At 47.8% G+C, this 18,957-nt stretch overlaps 1 protein-coding gene across 1 annotated transcript; it reads right to left on the bottom strand.

The window, feature by feature from the left end:
- Positions 1–332: 332 nt before the first annotated feature.
- LOC136588479 (androgen-induced gene 1 protein-like) lies at positions 333–18,686 on the bottom strand. Its single transcript, XM_066587713.1, has 6 exons — positions 18,395–18,686; positions 13,316–13,456; positions 13,059–13,160; positions 10,253–10,368; positions 8,150–8,301; positions 333–5,622 (listed from the first exon to the last, which is right to left on the bottom strand). The coding sequence occupies exons 1-6, from the start codon at positions 18,542–18,544 to the stop codon at positions 5,576–5,578; spliced, it is 708 nt and encodes a 235-aa protein (XP_066443810.1). The 5' UTR covers positions 18,545–18,686; the 3' UTR covers positions 333–5,575.
- Between the last annotated feature and the right edge of the window lie 271 nt (positions 18,687–18,957).

Genomic DNA, 18,957 nt, shown 5'->3' with positions numbered 1-18,957 from the left:
TTGGATCTCACTCTCTTCCCCCGCTCACTCCCGCAACTCACCAATCTCCCCTGCCGGCACCCAAATCTTTTGAGATGAGTGGGCACTACTCCCTCGAGTAGTTTGCCTTAGCGAGTTCGCTCGCTCATCTCTAGTGTGAAGACTTTATATATTTGCAGCATAACATTCCCCATCGGCTCACACACTGCCATTTCCCTTGATCCCAGTTATGACAGAGGTATTATACCCTCCATAGGCGACAGCTGAGTATTCTGCTCCCACGAAGAGGTGCTGTAACTTAGGCCTAAATCCAGTTCCCTCCCAAACAAAGTGATAGAAATCTCACGACAAAATAAGGAGACTTACAGTAGATTTTATTCACAGACCACAGGCTGAATGCAACAATCAATATTCATAGACTCCCCCTTCCTGAAAACATGGACTCTGCATGTCCCAATACTAACCCCACACCCCATGGTTAACAGTCTAACAGGTCAAGTGGAATCGCCCCCAATGACGACCTCGAGCACCATCCGGCATTAACTGTGACATTGCCATAACCCTGCAGTACTAACAGTGTTGTGCTCTTCAATAAAGTTACATTCATATCAACTTTCTTCACGCTTGTACACGGCCGCCATGACAGGGCGCTGTAAACAGGTTATCCAATGACGTACAGTAGTCTGAGGACTAAAAGTGTATTACCACCTCTGAACACCATTTTTGATCATATACAAATTAATTTGCATACAAAGTTGCGAATACCTGACATTACTAAGTGGCCCTTTTACATGGAACGACCTGTCGGTTGGAGAGTGCCAATAGTTGTCCCAGTGATGCTCGTTCCTGGGATCTTACATAGGAATGACCACTGCTCAGCGAATGGGGGTGGATGGACTGGGGATCATTCCAGCCGCCCGCCTCCAAGCACAGGCAGTCGTTCATAGACTCATAAACCGGACAATGAGAACGAATGGTCAGTCAGTGCACGCATTCACAAGTCGATACTCTTCAGATTCTCGCCGGATCGTGGGAATCTCAACAATCACACCGGACAACAAAAATGTACTTTGAAATGTTTTCCTTTCTCAAATTAGTTAAACTGCCCTAAATTTGGGTCGAGAAACACGATTACATTAGATTTTGTTTATTAGCTGTTTTTTAAGATCTACTAATCTCAAATCAAAATACTAAAAATACGCCTTGAAGTTCTTTCTTTTTTGAAAATTACTAAACTCCCCTAATTTTGGGTCGAGGAGAATGAATGTGGCCTTATATTTTGTTTAGTGGGCCTAGCTCTGGTTTTACAGATATACTAACTTCAAATAAAAGGCCTTAATCACGTGAACGGATTCTCTTTGCTGGTCGCTTGTACTCCTCCTCTGGGGCGTCTCTTGTCACTGTCAGTAGTCCCCAAGCACAGACACTTCCATTGTCCCCGATACCTTCGTTCCATCTTCGATAGATCCTGATGGAATCGCTCTCCATGTTCGTCACTCGCGGCACCGCAGTTGTCAGGGACGACGTCCAGGCGCGAATGTAGGAAGTGGATTTCGAGTGACGTGTTGCAACCTAATCGATGGTACTTTCCTAGAAGTTTATTCACAATCTCAACGTAGTTGTCAACTCTTGGATTTCCCAGGAAGCCATGCGCAACATCTTTAAATGCCTCCCATGTTGCTTTCTCATGACCCTGAAGAACTTGCTCAACGTTTCTATCTTTAAGAAGATGACAAATCTGCCGGCCAATGAAGATGCCTTCTTTAACTTTAGCATCACTGAGCTAAGGAAATCGTCTTCTGAGGTACTGAAAAGCTTCTCCACCCCGGTTCATCCCCTTCACAAAGTTCTTAAATGGGCTACACCTCAGAGCCAAGAGTAACTCAAAGTTTTCAATGTCATTTTCGTTTCTTCCGTGATAAAATGATTAAGAAATACCCATTTTCAAGTCAGAAAGATTTTTACTGTTAAAAAGTCTTATTGGCCCATGTAAAAGGTCCCTTATCCTGCGCTGATCCCGAGTTGCAGCCTGTATTATCCTCCAGAGCTGCATTCAAAATTCTGTTTGTTATTGGCAAGAGTCAGCAAGCTTATCAGAAATACCCCAGTGTAGATGAACACCTTATACAGGGGTAGTTATTTTGTCCTACATCAGATCATCATACAGCAATATTAGTCTAGTCAGTGTAAAACACAATAGTTCACTAAAGGCAACTCCACCAGCAGAATAGGGAGGTCAGCTCTGGAGTATAATACAGGATGTAGCTCAGGATCAGTACGGGATAAGTAACGTAGGTACATAGTGACTCCACCAGCAGAATAGTGAGTGCAGCTGTGGAGTATAATACAGGATGTAACTCAGGATCAGTATATGTACACAGTGACTACACTTTATGAATAGATTCTTCCTATATATACACACAAAATTGTTAAAAAAAAAAAAAAAAAGGTTGACAAGTGCTTTGTGCGGGTCACAGCGTATCCAATAAATTGGCTGATATGATAACTACTACTTTTGAAAATGCAGTTGCTAAGCATTTCCTGTCAAGCTGTGATGGCGGCGCTCAGTGGGTGCTTCTGCTGCACTTTAAGGCCCCCATACATATTACAGTTTAGTCATCCAAACCCACTGACAGCTAACGTCAGGGAACGAAGGATCAAGGATGCTAAGTTTTATTCCTCAAGTTATAGGTTGCCACCTCCGCCAGCGGCATCTAGCTGTGGCTTACCTCCCTAAACACCCGAGTGCTCAGAGGAGCCCAACAAACATACAGGAGAACCAGATGTAGGTTGAACAATAGCTTGTGTTACAGTTGTTGAAGGTGTATTGAGGCCTTAAGTGAAGACTAGAGACATTTTCTAGATGCCTTAACATGAAGAGGAATGTTAGGGAACCAATCCATCAGTAATCCGGCCCTAAACCGCTAAGTAACAACTTCAGCTCTACTACATCTGTACAATCCGTGTGTCTGCGGTGATACATCTGCTCCGCTAATCATTGGCTTACAATGGCTGTATCACTTCCTTCTTGCAGGAAGGTGGAGGATCCGTCCGAGAACGCCCCATGGTCTGGCTGAGGACCTACAACATGAGAAGGGCTCGTCGAAAGCAGACAAGATCTAACATCCTTCCGTTTCCTCTTCTCCATTGTGAATCTTCATGATCATGCATTATGTAAGACAGCAGTAATTGGCCGCTACGGTGATGGGATACCATCTATGGTAGGTTTCGTCAACAAGGTGCCCAGTTTTGGCCTCATGGTTATGCCATAGCTCTGCACTTTGTGGCACGGACTCATGGAGAGTGGCAGCAGAAAAACGAGAAAAAAAAGTTTGTTTTGGCGCTTCAGACACATATAAGGCTTAAAAAAAAGTTTCTTAAAGAGCCAGTCCACTTTTGAAATGCGTATTCCTCTAGATCCTTCGCCCCATAAATCAGTATAATTGGTGAAGACTTGAAGCTTTGTAATATACCTTATAATGTGTGCGAGGCATCTTCCTCACTCTCCAGTAGCCTCTGCAAGGTCCGACGCACATGAGGGTATTACAGACAACCGTCCTGGCCGGACCGCAGGTCTACAGCTGTGAACTCCGAGCAACATCACGATCGATGCTGCTCCAACTTCAGGCCGGCACACTCATCCGTATTACAGGCGCGTAGACGCACTCTTAAGGGCATGTGCACACGGCGGGATCCAGCGTGCATTTCTTTCTCTAAAAGCAGTGGCAGAAATCCTCAGTTTGTGCCACGGCTTGGAGGATGCCGACCACAGATCCGCACGTGGATTTAGGCCATTTCAATGGGAAAAATTCATGTGTGGAATGCAGAAATGGCGCAGGATCCGCATCGAGATGTGAGGTCATTTGTTTTTCTACAGTTTGAATTCCCATTCTACTGAATAGGATATCGTGTGAACTTACCCAAATATCCTTATATCAAAGTGCCGAAATGTTCAGAGACCCCCAGTCATCAAAAATCCTTCAAGTATAAAACAGCAAGGGGGAGAGGAGGGGGATGGAGCTGCAGTGTCTACACAAGTGCTTCAATGAAAAGGGACAGACATAGGATTGGCTCGGTTCTGACATGCAAGGAGAACAGCCCACCGATGCATGTAAAGGGGCGGAAAACAGCTGCAAAACCTGCAGGTGATGTTACATCTAATACACGTCTACGGCTGCCGCAAGGGAGAAAATCCCAAGATGCTTGTAGTCTTCATAAACAATTCTGGACAGCTCTTCTTAAAAATAGCTTTGGGCTGTCCCTCTGTTATTCTTCATGGAAACGGATCACCATATAGACAACTGGGTTTCATCATTGTCGTTCTCTCAGTCAGCACTGACTAGATAGTGTGTTAATACCCAATTGTTAATTTATGCATAAATTTCCAGGAGGAATAACGGAGGAACTCAAAGTTCCAAGAAGAGAAACTCCAGAATTGTTATTGAATTCACTATAACAGACCTGTCAGAAGAGGAGACCGATCCTCTCTGAACCTGAATGACTGCTATGGTTTACCTTGTGTAATCCAAACCAGGCAGTAGATGAAGTGCGATCACGAGGGTCATGTCAAGATGACTCTCCCTGTTCATATACCTAATTTGGGCATACGTATGTCCTGGGACCCCCTCTATGGCTGTAGGAGCAGCTCCAGTCCTGGCGGACCGTGTGTGGTCCTGGTATTACAGGACAACCATTCGTGTGAATGACCATCCTGTGATACATTTGCATGTTGGCACAACTCCTTTTCGTGCCCGATGCTGACGAACCTGTTCAAGTGCTTGATGATAGGTAAGTTAAAAGTAGTCAACCGTTTGCCTGCGGTTTCTTTGTCCTCGGTTCCGTAGCTTGCCCTAGGACTCAGCACATTCGCGAGTCCTTGCGCCATTGTGACACACAGGCCGCATGTAGATACGACACTACACCCAGTCAGTAAACAGATTTTCCTATGTACACCGGTTCTATGGGATCGTTAAGAGCAGATCTACGACGTAACGTACAGTCCGCGGTCCCAAAGATAAAGTAAAAAAAGAAAACCGTAGCATTAACTCTTTGCAGTCCCATAGCCATGCAGCCAGCCATTACCCAGAATTCCTTTGTGCATAGGCCGCTGTAAGGCTACAGATTAAGGCAGGAACTAGGACCAGCTTGAAGTACATTCCTGCTGGGTAAAGCCATATCCGCAGTATGTAAACGAAACCGGATTAAAAAAAAAATTAAAAAGCCAATATTTTCATATAGAGGTTTCCGTTTTTTTTTTCCGCCAATTTAAAGATGGACGGCAGGTAGGAGTAGAAACGTTCATGTTGATAATTACCTCAAACCCTCGCTGCAGTACGGAAAATTGATGCGAATGTGCCCATACCGTTGTCAGGGATACGAGCTGTGATAGGATGTAGAATGGGACCACTAGGTGGAGCCAGAGAGCTTTCTTCAGCCAGATGAGAACTGCAGCGTGGGGAGCTGAAGCGATCTGCATCATAGTGCTGTTCTGTTGTAATCGCCCCTTCCTCTGGCGAGAGGGGGAAGGGTTAATGTTCATTTACAAAAAAAAAAAAATTACAAAATAATTGTTGGTCCTGAATCTCGACTGTCGGCTTTAGTTGCTCTTCTTTTTCTTCTTCCTTTTAGAGGGACGTCCAGAGCCTGCGGAATAAGGAGGAAGAACTGAGAAAGTGGCAGATGTTCTTACACGTATCGCCATCATCTGGAGAGCGGCCCTGAAGTGCAGCCATGTCCACTGGTTCTAATGAGGTGAACTTAGCAGAGGCTCAAATACTACCATTTTGGGAACCTGTGAAGCTATAATACATTGCAGTACTTCTGTACTACAATGCATTATCGCTAATAGCAGCAATCATAGGCCATGGCAGACCCATATGCCATTGGCTGGAGTCCAGTTGCCGTGGCAGATGCATTGGCTCTCTGCGTTTACATAGCTGGGGGCAGATGACGTAATAGTGGGAGCACCCTCACGCTGAACCTTTTACACACCGCAATCAACTTTGACCACAGCATGTAAGGGGTTAACGGCGGGGGTCGGTGCTGCAGCAGGAAGACGACTGTTAGTGACAGGTGGCTCCAACTGTAGATAGCGTGGGCTCGACTTCTAAGCCTGCGCCATTCACGGGACGCAAGTGTATGCCCTAGATAGCGAACTGCTTCTCAGCCAGGACGTCCTTTTACATCCTGATGTGGGAAGGGTTTAGGTGGAACGAAACCTATAAAAAAACCACGCAGACCTCACTAATCAGAAGTATTGGTCGGTGGAGTCCGGATGCCAAGACCACCACTGACTGCTAAAATGAACATGCAGAAGCGTTCAGCTGAGTGCTGGGCCCGTACGGCTGTAATCCGCACCAATGGTGTGGATTTTGCATTTCTTAGGTATGGGGCTCTGACAACAGACGCCCTTTAACCCCTTCCTCCCTGCAGCCAGTTTTGGCTCTCCTGACCAGGCCCTATTTTTTACATCAGATGTGTCACTTTTGGTGGTAATAACTTTGGAATACTTTACTTATATGAGTGATTGGGAGTGGTCAGGGTTTTTTTTTCTTTTTTTAAGTGATACATTATAAAAGGTGACCAAATGTTCCCAGGGTCAAAGCGGGGCAGAGGGGTGTGGTCAGAGGTGGGCAGAGGGGTGTGGCCATGGGCAGGGCTTATCACAATGTAGGATTTTATCTCTGTCATTATAAAAAGTACAGGGGCGTTTATTAAAAAAAAAAAAAAAAGCGAAGCAAATTCCACAGCACATCCGAACGATTTCTGTGGATTTTGACTGAAATCTGCTCATTTCAACTAACTTCATACTATGCGGCGCTCGCCCTCATCTCCTCCGTAGGCTTCCCGCTGTCAGTGCTCCCCGCTTCCAATTTCCAGCGGCCTGTAGTGGCCTCGCCTGATCCGGAAGTATGAGGGAGTGCCGCATAGTATGAAGTCAGCTCCGGGTACGCAGCTAATTTCCAGTCAAAATCCACACAAATGGTTCAGATTTTGACTTTTTTTTTGATGCGGAAATGCTGCAGAATTTGCCACAGACATTCCGCAGCATCTCTACCACGTGTAAATATGCCCTGTCAGCTTGCGGTATGCTCTCACGTGCAGAGAGGCCCAAGTAAGTAATACTATTACTACGGGGGGCTTACATAGGGGACACTATTACTAAGTGTCCTCTATATCGGCCCCAGTAGCAATAGAGCCCCCCAAGAAAACCAATATAAATTACCTCCTCCTCTTCAGAGCGCCACTGTATCTCTGCTCGGCGCTGCGGCGGGCGGAATTGTGTGCGCCTGGACGCCTCCCCCCTTCTCCTCTCCTCCTGCGGAACCAAGGAGGAGAGGTCAGGGGAGGAGGATTCCGAGTGCACACACTGTCGACAGTGTGTGCATCCTGCAACAGCGCCAGTGAGTGATTACAAGTCGGGTCGCTGTGTCACAAAAGGCTGTCCTGCTTAGGGACCGTGGAGTATGCGGGACATTGTCATATTCAGGGACACAGCATTTTATGTTTGAGGCCTCTGCAGGATGGGTTGACGTGTTTGTTGGCATCATTTTGATGTGCATGTGACTTTTTTGATCATTTTTCATTACGTGCCTTGGAAGCCAAGGTGTACAAAAACCCGCAGCTCTGACATTTGTTTTTTTGAATCTTTTGCCTGCCCATGACCGTGCGGTATAAATACGTTATTCTTACGGGTATTTTTTAGCTTTTACTGCTTCGAAACAATAAAATAACTTTTTTATCTTTTTCTTTTCATCACCGTATTCAGTGCTGACTTTTTATTTTTCCACCCATGGAGCTGTATGAGGGTTTCATTTTTTTTTTTTTCGGGATGAGTGGACATTTTCATTAATACGAGTTACGAATGAGTCAATACCAAATGTGTGTTTTGTTTTTTTTTATTTGCACTTTTCCAATTACAGATTGTTTTATTGGAAAAATGGTGCTTTTTAGATTTTTTAGGAAGAGGGGTTTGGGCATGAAATTTTTTTAATCATTTATTTTTTTTGTACCACGTTCCGTTTTCCCCCACAACGGTATTTGAAGATGCAATCGTTTGATCGCTTAAGAGATAATACACTGTACTATATAAATGGTGCAGTATGGTATGACAACTGAAAACCCAATACCTAAGTGATGGATGAAGTATGTTTGAAGTGGAGCAACTTACCCCAGCGCAGCCGCGTCAGCCACTCTCCCACACAGTAGAAAGTGAGCATAATTAGGAGCGATGATCCAAAAAACACGAGCTTTCCTACCACATCCAGCTTGGCCAGGATGGGATACACCCAGATATCTGCTGCATAATGCACCCAGTGGACCCTGCAGAGAAGAGGGCATTAAACACAAGAGGCACGGCCATCCTGACATTACAATGCAGCACCGGGGCCACAAGCGTCACAGATCCTTCCAATAAACCTTAGCAAAATCTAACACTTTCTAACATGCTGTGTGCATCAAGTACTCAACATTTTCAAAATCTCTGCTTGCAATCAGTGAATGGGAACATTCATGTTTAGGCTCATATGTTGCAAATCTGACCTGCTCCAACAACTGATGCGTTTGCTCCAGGGTTATAGACATTGGCATGTGACAAACACATTACCTGTGTGACCAGAACTAGGTCAAGTTTTCAGCCTCGAGATATTAACAAGAATGTTTCTACTCACTGACAGCAAGTAGAGATATATATTTAAATGGTGCCGAATTAAAATGCAAAAGTATAATAGGATGTTGTGAAAGCTATTCTATAATGAACAAAGGGCTGGACAACACTGAAAAGAAAACCCTTCCAAGGAGACACGGACTTGTACAGTATTAGAAAAGCATGGCAGTTTCCTTCCAAGAACAGCGCCACACCTGTCCAAAGGTTGTGTCTGGTGCCGCAGCTTGGCTCCATTCCCCTCAATGGAATTGAACTGTATTACAAACCATGGGCAGAGGAGGCGTTGGGTTTGTAAAAAAGCAACTGTTTTACTAATGGTGTAGAACCTCTTTAACGGGGTTGGACCAAAAGTGACTTATCACCTATCCATGGGAAAGGTGATAATAGTCTGATTGGTGGGGTTCTCAGCAAACGGGGTCCCATCTCCCTCTCCCCTCCTCATTGCAGGCTCTCTACACCCTCCCATAACAATGTAGAGATAGGAAGAAGCAGTGGTCGCACGTGTGCAGCGTCGCTCCATTCAATGCAATAGGGCTGACAGAAATAGCCAAGAACACTCGGCCATCTTCATTCATCCTCGATGGGACTGCCGGAGTGGTGCCACTCACGTCTGACCCACGTTCCATTTGATCTGCATGCGGATGCAAGCAGTGAACCCACATTGAGGAAAAGACAGGGACTCCTATCAGGATCGGTGGGGGACTCAGCAGTGAACCCCGATCGATCACACTTATCTATTCTATGGATAGGTGATAAGTCAATTTTGGTAAAACCCCTTTAAAGGGAATGTGTCACCTCCCTATAGCACCACAAACTAAGTTATGGTACTCTTAGGGAAGCTGACAGGGAGCTGGGTGATATATATAATTTGTTTTCATACTCTCCTACTACCAGCTTCCAGCGCTGTCACCCGCCCAAGATCACACGCCGCACGGAAATCTGACTCTTTTCAGATCGCCATGTGCGCACTCTCCAATACAAGTTTAAAAATGTTCGGCAATCTGAAAAGAGTCTGATTTCCGTGCGGCGTGTGATCTTTGGCGGGTGACAGCGCTGGAAGCAGGGAGCAGGCGGGTATAAAAACACATCACCCGGCTCCTCGTCAACTCTCTGAACAGCACCATAACTTAGTTCATGGTGTTGTAGGGAGGTGCCCAATTCTCTTTCATTAGGGGGGACAACACCCCTCTTGACCCACATCACAGGCCTCTCACCAGTCAAGCCAGAGACCTACTGCACACTGATGAGGGGCAATCACCCCGAAACAGCTGTCTGTGTATGGATTTCTAGCCTGGTTTCCTATTCCCAATCTTTGTTAAAAAGTTATACAATGATTTGCAGGAATGCTGCCATCCAATAGGTGGCGCTGCAGAGATATTGTTCCATCTTCCTTATTTCCACAAATTACCCAGAGGAGCTTGCATGGCCTCATATGTCTCCTCACCTCTCAGGATTCTTCTCACACCCCTTCTGGGTGCTCTCCTTGTGGAGAGACGATGTAATCCCCCCTCCCTCACCCCCTAGATGTCTTCACACACTTTTTGGGCATTCTCCTTAAGGAGTGACGACACCCCTCTTGACTCTAATTACTAGAACATAAATACTTACCACGATAGATAGGCAGCGCCAAATACTACCAGGACAGCGATGCCGTTCTTCTTGCTCGGGTATTGGTGTGAACATGCAAAGAGCTCAATGAGAACAAGTGGAAGAATAAAGGTGTGCTGTAAGGAAGAGCAGAGAGGGATGATTAAATGAGATACAACAGGCATTACTTACAGCAGGGGCCCCATGCACTTCTATGGGAGCCCTAACAGCCATGATCATGAGGACAAGGAGGTACTGGGGCAGACTAACTTAGTCCAGGATTTCATAAGCCGGTCTGCCTAGATTATGTGGCAGGATAAGCGTGAGAAATGTAGTAAGAGGCACAAGACTTGATACATTTGTCGCATCTGGAGGTACCGCTCTGCGCCACACTGAAATCCACGGCAGCCAAGAGCAAGTGTAGAGTTCAGCTCTAGTTATAGTAGACCTGATAGGCTGTGCACACCCTAACACTAGGTACCATCCCTTTTGAACACAAACTGGCACAAACTCACAAATTGTGGCATTTGCGCCAAGACTGCAGCTTTTTGGCCCCAGAATTCAATGTATGTCCCAATGAACCTAAACAGAAATAATGGTCAATGACATTCCTTTAATTCAGCATCCAATAATCCAGAAGGTCAGGTCATTTCACACGATGAGCAGAGAACTAGGAGAGCTCTCCTCCAGGGTGATCGGCCTTCAGGGGTGGGGTACACCTATCCTGTTAGATGATCACGTCCGACGAATGCAGATGCACGGATTTCTAATAATGATCTCCAATGAGTTCGCACATGGCAAAATTCACTCATCCAAAGATGAACGGGCCGTGGTAGGAGTCAGATTAGAAAGTGTTCTGGATTATCAGATGTCAGATTATCATACCACATGAACGGGTTTTCTAGTCAAAAAGCCGTACCCCCAGCGCTATATCTCAATACTGGTGTCACATAATGACAGAACAATTGCCGTACTGATGTAATGGAGCACGGGCTCCTGGGGGTCCCCGTACATGGATTTCAATTTTGTGTTGTGGCCCCTCACTTCAAGTCCTGTGGGACCGCTGCTGCTCGTAAAAAAAGAAAAGCGTACTAGAAGTGGCCTCCTCCTGCTACAATACACGCACGGAGCAGTTCGACAGTGCAGCACAAGGCGGGCGCTGTCATTGGAGGACCATGTTAAGGCCCATTTACATGCAACGATCACTCAAAATCCGTTCAAACGAGTAAAGTGAGCGATAATCGTTACGTGTAAACGCGCGGCCGTCGGGCACCAGTCGTTCACTTGTCGTTTATTGCCAAGTTTCAGTCTGCATAAAAATAGTCATTAGTTCGTTCAGTTTAAACAGCAGTTGTTCAGTCTGTCAAACGACTTGAAGGGAGGGGCGATCGGTTGCCCAGCTAAACAAAAGGACTCATGTGGCAGTAGACGAGGGCTTTTCTTCTCACCAACTCGTATAAACACACCTGAGCGAACATGTAGAGCGTTTACAGCTAATGAGGGGAATGGCGCGGATTTCAAAAGAAAAGCTCAGCAATTGAAAGCAAAAAAAAGTTGTTAAGTTGTTCGTTGAAACGACAATCGTGTGTAAATGGGGCTTTAGTGGACGGTGAAGCGCCGATTCAATGCAGATACAATTGAAATTACTAGTAAGAGCACGACCCAATTTCAATTAAACGTTTGGGTTGGAATTCAGCAGAATCTCCTCCTTGGACCTGTGTTCATTCTGTGGACTCTCAATGTGAATCTCCTGCAGACGGTGGATGATCGCTCCCCATCGTAGTAGCAGAAGGAGGCCACTTCCAGTACGCTTTCCTTACTGCAGTCATAGCAGCGGTCCCACTGGACTTTAGAAAGATGTGCAAAGTGGTTTTCTCTTAAACTTTACAATTGGGTTTTACTCTCTCTCTCTCTCTTACAGGGGCCACAACACAAAAATGAAATCCATGTTCCGGGGCCTCCTTCCCGTTCACCATATCATGTAGTGCATCCACGCCTTCCTATTTAAGTACACTACTGTTATGTGAATATAGAACACCAGTAGTGAGATGTAGCGCTGGATGAGGCTTCCTCATTACCCCCGGTATATTATAGGATTGAAGGCCATAAGTCCTAACTGGGTCTGTATGACCAATCCTGTAGTGAAATGCCATATTTTTTACTTTTGTGAGGCAAACACTACTTTCTGGCGTACTGGACTCCGGATTATGCCGGGCTCACACAGGCGGATTTAGAAAGCAGATTCGGCGATTGTCGTCCGCAGTAAACTGCATTAAAAGGCATGGACGGTTGGCGGTTTGCTGAGACGTGAGGGTATGAATTGCAGATTCCACGAGCTGAAGATTAGCGTGGATTCTGCACGGACGGCCCCCAATGAAGTCTATGGATGTGAGTGTTCCATCGCCCATACGCAATTATTGTGTACGAGGGGCAGAAAAGCTCACAATGTCAAAGGAAAATAGAAAAGCCGGCTGGAGGGGAGCGAGAGATCTTTCTTCGACACAGACGATACACTGTGCATAGCATACAGCCGCGTGGAAAGACGCTCGCATCAGCGCTCTTCCACAATTATTTTCTGCGAATGATCGCAGTTCTTCCACTGCGGAGATCCGCTCACAGAATCTGACCTGTTCTAAAATATCATGCAGTAGTTAGATGATAAAACTGCAATTCAGCAGCTCTCAAGCGAATGCCCTCAGGAGCGCCGAGCTCAGCGGGCCGCCCGCATTCATCACTGCTGGTGGATCCGCTATTCCTTTAAGAATTGCCACCTGTGGATCCAATATACAAAGCCTCTCCATAAAGAAGAATCATAGGATAGCCTTACCATGGCATGGTTAAGCCACTGTGGGATGATGCTGTCCAGCTCTTTGGGGTAGACCAGCTCCCGATCGTAGGTGTAAATACTCCAGAACGAACAAAAGACAAACTGGGGGAAAAAAAAAAAAGAGTAAAAACTAAATACAAGTGAGGGGTCACTGACCGAAGAAATACAGGACAATCATGCGGATTTCTCTGAAGGAGTGCCACCTGGTGGACAAATTTCATAGAAGTGGAAGGATTTGGATTTATGGCCAAGCTTACCACACCAAGTGGGAATGCCAGAGCAGCGAAGATGCAGTCTTTTAACCGCGCCAGAACTGAGCAGCATCGGTTGCGATTGGAGAGGCAGAGATGGAGGAGATCACAGAGGAGGCAGACACCGAAGAACGCAGTCTGAAGAACCTGGGGAGACACAAGGATACAATGGGTTAATACAACGGGGAAAATAACACAATGGATACAGAGTTACACCGCCAGCAAATAATGGGAGATGGAGCAAAGAGTCAAAAGCAAGCAAAAACGTAAATATCCTAAGAAATTGTGACCTGAAAACGTAAGCACATGAATTTAGGATTTCAGCCCAAGGGCTTTCTTCAGGGACCTCATCGAGGACGGCGGCTCCGCTGCACAGAAAGCAAATTATGGTTTGAAGTTGGATGCAAATTATTGCTACAGGTGTGTCGACATTTGTAGATTACTTTCAAACCCTGTGAGTCTCTATAACAAGTGGTGGAACAGACGGCATTACATCCTCCGGGGCAGAACATGGGCAGTTTTGCTCCTCAGGACAAAGTACATTGGGATCATAATGGCAAGAACAAGGCGATCAAAGACGACTGACGATTATAACCCGTAGGGCTCCTGCCCACGGGCAGATATTTGTGGAGGAGGAAAAAAACAAACAAAAAAACACTGCATGCTCCATTTTTTGGCAGATTCTGTGTGGACGGCTTCCATTGAAGTAAACAGAAGCCGTCCAATCTGCGGCCCGTCTGTAATAACATTTCGTGTCATCACTAGCCGATGACGTGGGTAAAGCAGTAGCATTAAAAAATCTGTACTGCGCATGTTCGACAGCGAGCTGTGCAAAACATCCGCAGTACAGATGGAAATAATACTAACCAGGTACTCGCGGGCGCCACTGCTGGCAGAGCGAGGTGCTGCATGCGGAATCAGGCTCTGCAGTGTGCAGGGGACCTTGGAAGTGGAGCTCCGTCCTACAGAGGAATCGCCAAGGTGGCGGTCAGTATAGTTTCCTATACCATCAAAAAGGCATCTGGAAACTGGAGGAAACTGACAGCAAGAGGCCCGGCCGACCAAAGGCCACTCCAGAACGGGATGACCGGTATCTGAGAGCCACACTCCGCGTTATCGGCGTCTCGCAGCACAGAATCTTCGACCACAGCTTAATGTAGCAAAAATACACAAGCTTCCATTTCCGCTGCGATGAGAAGACTTCTATCTGCAGGTCTGACTGGTGGAGGATCAGGAAGAAAGCCACGGATAAGACCTGCCTGGGCCAAGCGGCACCTCCAGTGTGCTACTGAAGAGCGGAAGGAGGTCTTATGGACTGATGAATTAAAAGGTGACATCTTTGGTAAATCACGCAGGGTTTGTATAGGTGAAAGGATGGTTCCCGAGTGTGATACCAACTGTCAAACATGGAGGAGGAAGCCTGATGGTCTGGGGCTCTGGGGCTGGATGCAGAACTGGCAACTTGCACAGGCTGACTGGCACACTGGACACTGGACATCCCGCTGATATCAGCCCGCGTGGAGACAACCTCCGGCCGGCTCCGTACAGAGAATAGGACCCATTCACTTCAATGGCTTCATTTAGATTTCCGTGTTTTGCGCACATTTCAGTTGCACAAAAAATATATATATATGCTTTATTTTTCTGTGTATTTGCAGACCTAAGGTCCCCATAGGAGTCAATGGCGGATGTGTAAAGGCGGGCGCGCAAATTCAGGGAGACGCATGAAACGCTGCAGGATTCCACTGGAAAAAACAAACATCTGGAATCAATTGTCGTTGCCGCGCAAATGGACGTACCTTGTGGGCGCAAAACGTACCGTAAAATAAGCCGACGCGCGTTTGCAGTGCGGAATATTTACGCGTGCGAATTCTGCGTCTAAATATTGTGGCAGAATCGGTGGCTTTCTTCCGTGATCCGCACTCGGATTTAGTCCTGGCAACAGGGAAACTCCATGTGTAAAATACCGACGCGTTTCGTGAGTGTTTGTATATTTAACGGACGGCCCAAAACAACTCTTCTTCCAATGCGGCTCGGAGACGCCGAGAGGTCGGACCCCCCGGGTGTACCGGCGCACGCTCTGCTATCTCTGTGTCTGGTGAATGTGGCAAGACCCTCCCCACATCCACTGCAATGATCGGTCGCCCGACAGCCATTTCCCACGGCTTTCTTATACATGTTTGGCGCGGCCCCCATACATACTAGCGAGTTGGTCATTGGCAGGTTCGGACGACTCTGATGTGTATGGGGCGGGGTGGGGGGGGGGGGGGGGGTAAGCTTTACCTTCCTCTCCCTGACAAACCATCAGCTTTGGTGAGGCGGCTGTGCTGGGGTTTACCCGAGGATTAGATGGCGATGTAAGCAGTCAGTAGCGATGGACGCCGGCGCTTCGGATAGATCGCCGGAGGAACGCTGAATTAAGAGATCTTGGTTATAGGAACGGGGAGAACAGCAGATCTCCTCATATAACCCTCATCCGCCGACATGCTGCGCGTCGGCACAACATATACCGTGAGAGCCAGTACCACCGTGCTGGGCAGTCGGGTTGCCAAGGCAATTTTACGACCCTCAGCAAGCTTCGTGCCGTCCTACTAATTACATTAGAACTTATGCGCAACGCTCCCTGGGCGTTGGACAGTTACCAAGGTAACCATACCAGCCAGTGGGCACCAACGCCGCTCCACGCTAATTCCAGATTAGGCAAGAGAACGGAATTGGAGGCACGGTTTTCTTTATTCTCCCATTTTCCTTCCCTTTAGGCCGCGCTCACACGCTGATGAGGATGTTGCTGAAGATCTGCACCAAAATCTGCAGAAAATCAGCGACTTGTGAACACAGCCTTATACCAGTGATGGAAGCTGGCACTGGGCGATCGCCATGGACTCCCTTCAGGCCTGCGACGTCACATGTATGCATCATCAGTGCCGAGAGAAGCGCAGTCCTAGTCGATTGAATGGGACTGAGCTGCAATACCAGGCACGGCCACTATAGAATGTACGGCGCTGTGCCTGGTATGGACTGCAGGTGTCACTGTCACCTTAATCCCTTGATTGCTGGGGATCCTGAATAGCAGACCCTCACCGATCAACTACTGTTGACCTATCTGGAGGAGGGGCAACAGTTTAGTCCTACAAAACCCGCTTAAAAAAAAAAAGCCTAGTTTGTGACCTTGTCTGGCATTGCGGCACTGAACGAGGCAATGGAGCCGGAGGCACATGTATGAACAGGACGCCCTGTGTACACGGTGTGATGGCGCCTGGCACACGGCTTCCTAGTAAGCCTATGCAGTATCTTATCCACCCTGATAAGTCACCTTCACCCAAAGGCAAAGTCCTCTCCGCCCGCGATGGCGATCCGCGCCACTTCCAACAGCCTGGCAGGAAGATACGGGGTCAATAAAACACAGCAGAAGAAAAACGTCTTAAAGGGATAGTCCACAGGAGAAAGCGCCTTGTACACGGCACAATAATGGCACAGATCACTCGTCAGCGCGACCGGTTTACGGGATAATCGCGCACAAGCGGATCTTCCTGCGGACCATAACGTCATCACTGGAGTCCAGAGGAACGGCTCGTTCACACGAGCGGCCGGGAGCCAACGGCTTCATTCACGGATGCGTACAAATACGCGGCATGTCCCACTTTGGTTCGTATTATGTGCTGCAACAGACCGATGAAGTCAAAGGTTGTGCGCAGGAAACCAGCGGAGTCGCAAATCAAGGCGACGGCCCTGCTGCGTCTTGTTTTCTGCACGTGATGCACTGCGGAAAATACACAGAAGGGCTGAAGTGCGACAGGAATTAGCGGTTTTGGTGTGCGAATGAGCTGCGTATTCAGACTGCAATCGCTCCTGGCCGTGTTAACGAGCCCCTAGGCCTCGCACGCACGCACGCACGGACACTTAACGCGCAACGTATTTAAACAACCGAAATACACGAACATAAAGCTGGGGATTTCGGTTTTTTTTTGCGCAGGTGATTGCGGTGTATTCATGCGCAAAAACACGCAGGAAGGTGAAGGAGATTGCGCAAATGTGCACGTATCACGCATCTACAGCTTTTCACAGACGAGACGGGAAACCGCCGCTAGTTACCACGAGAACATCCGACCGCTTCAGCGCATGAATGAGAATTACGGAAACAGCGAGCGCGCCATTTTATGCCACAGACAAATCCGCATGTTTAGGTGCAGAACTGCAGCAGTTGTGCATCTGAGATACGCGGATTCTGGCGCAGTTTCGTCCACAGCGCACAATTAGGCCACATCTGCAACCACACTAAACCAATAGGCCGCCAATTTGAAATTCGAACCGCGGGTCATTGTAAGGAGCGGATGAGCCTCCATAGCGCCGCTACTGCAGGCATCGCAGACGTTACGTTCGCGCTTGGGGTCCACGGCACTTTATGAACGCCATATTAAGGCCGGCTGAATTCGCGCTCGCGATACGCAGAAGACAGAACGCAGCGGTTTCAATAGGTTTATTCACGTTTCCGTATTTCGCGCTCATTACGGACACGCAAAAAAAACAAACATAACCTGTTCTTTTTTTTCTGCACATTTGCGCAGCGAGGGCCCCCAGAGAAGTGGATGAAGGTGCGTGAATCACGGCGCTGGAGAAAGAACGCAGCTGGAACTGATTAACCGTTTCAAATCGGGGCGTTTGTTGCGTGCGCAAATGAAAACGCCTTACGGGCGCAAAAAGTGCGGTAACATACGCACAAAAGAATGCCGCGCTCAGTCGCACGCTGATGTGTTTGCGTTCGTGTGAAGCCGGCTAATGCAGCAGCGTGTAGGAGGCTTTACGGCAGCCGCCTGACGCTATGAATCTATTGGCGAAACGTCATGCAGCCATTAGAAAGCGCGGTCGCATGACATCACGGCGGTCCCATGACATCACGGCGGTCCCATGACATCACGGCGGTCCCATGACATCACGGCGGTCCCATGACATCACGGCGGTCCCATGACATCACGGCGGTCCCAGCGGGAGAGTTACAAGAAGAAATATATATATTGCACCATTTCTCATTACAAAGCCTTTCCGTAAGCAGCATGCTGGGATGTGTAGTCCCCCAGCGGGGCTCACCTGGTTGAGGAAGGTCAGGTACTTCCACCTGCCCCCATACGTATTGGCTCCATGGCTCAGGTTGGCGCTGGTCACCTCCAGGTTCTGCCAGACCGCGAACACGTTCCAGGCCAGAAAGCCCAGATGAAGGACGATCCCCAGCGCCGCCATCTTGCTGAGGCTCTCGGGGCCTCCGCTCTGCAGGGCGTCCTTCTGTCTCACTTCCGTCAGTGGACGACCGGGGTGATGGAGGCGACGAGGGGAGCGGACGGGACCGTTAGAGGTGCGGTGACAAGGTCCACACCGCCTGCTGAGGTTGTAAGCACTAGAGGCCGCACTGTCTCCTGTCACACGTCTCCATCCTCGCAGGCGGCGGCCATTTTGTCGGAGACTAAAACTGCCACAATGTAGTTTTCAGGGTCTAAATAATAGTTGTTTTTGGTGAGGCAGATTGATAAATCCCGGTGTGGGGTCAGAGAAGGGTGTACAACCCTGAGGAGGGCATGAGGGCGAGGATGTACATGGGCGGGCGTGCGGCAGGGGACGCCGTGGTGAACGTTACCTCAGCGACAAACCAAATGATG

This window comes from Eleutherodactylus coqui, chromosome 13 (assembly GCF_035609145.1).
Source record: "Eleutherodactylus coqui strain aEleCoq1 chromosome 13, aEleCoq1.hap1, whole genome shotgun sequence".
NCBI classification, from domain to species: Eukaryota; Metazoa; Chordata; class Amphibia; order Anura; family Eleutherodactylidae; genus Eleutherodactylus; species Eleutherodactylus coqui.
Note: the sequence above shows the minus strand (reverse complement) of the source record. Positions and strands in the feature narration are given on the sequence as shown.

Bases quoted from the DNA above. Each gene is read 5' to 3' on its own strand.
- LOC136588479 (XM_066587713.1), bottom strand. From the start codon at position 18,544: ATGGCGGCGCTGGGGATCGTCCTTCATCTGGGCTTTCTGGCCTGGAAC. The intron at 13,161-13,315 runs GTAAGCTTGGCC...TTTTTCCCCCAG, and splicing joins TGGCATTCCCACTTGGTGTG to TTTGTCTTTTGTTCGTTCTG. The intron at 10,369-13,058 runs GTAAGGCTATCC...TCTTCCTTACAG, and splicing joins AGTGGCTTAACCATGCCATG to CACACCTTTATTCTTCCACT.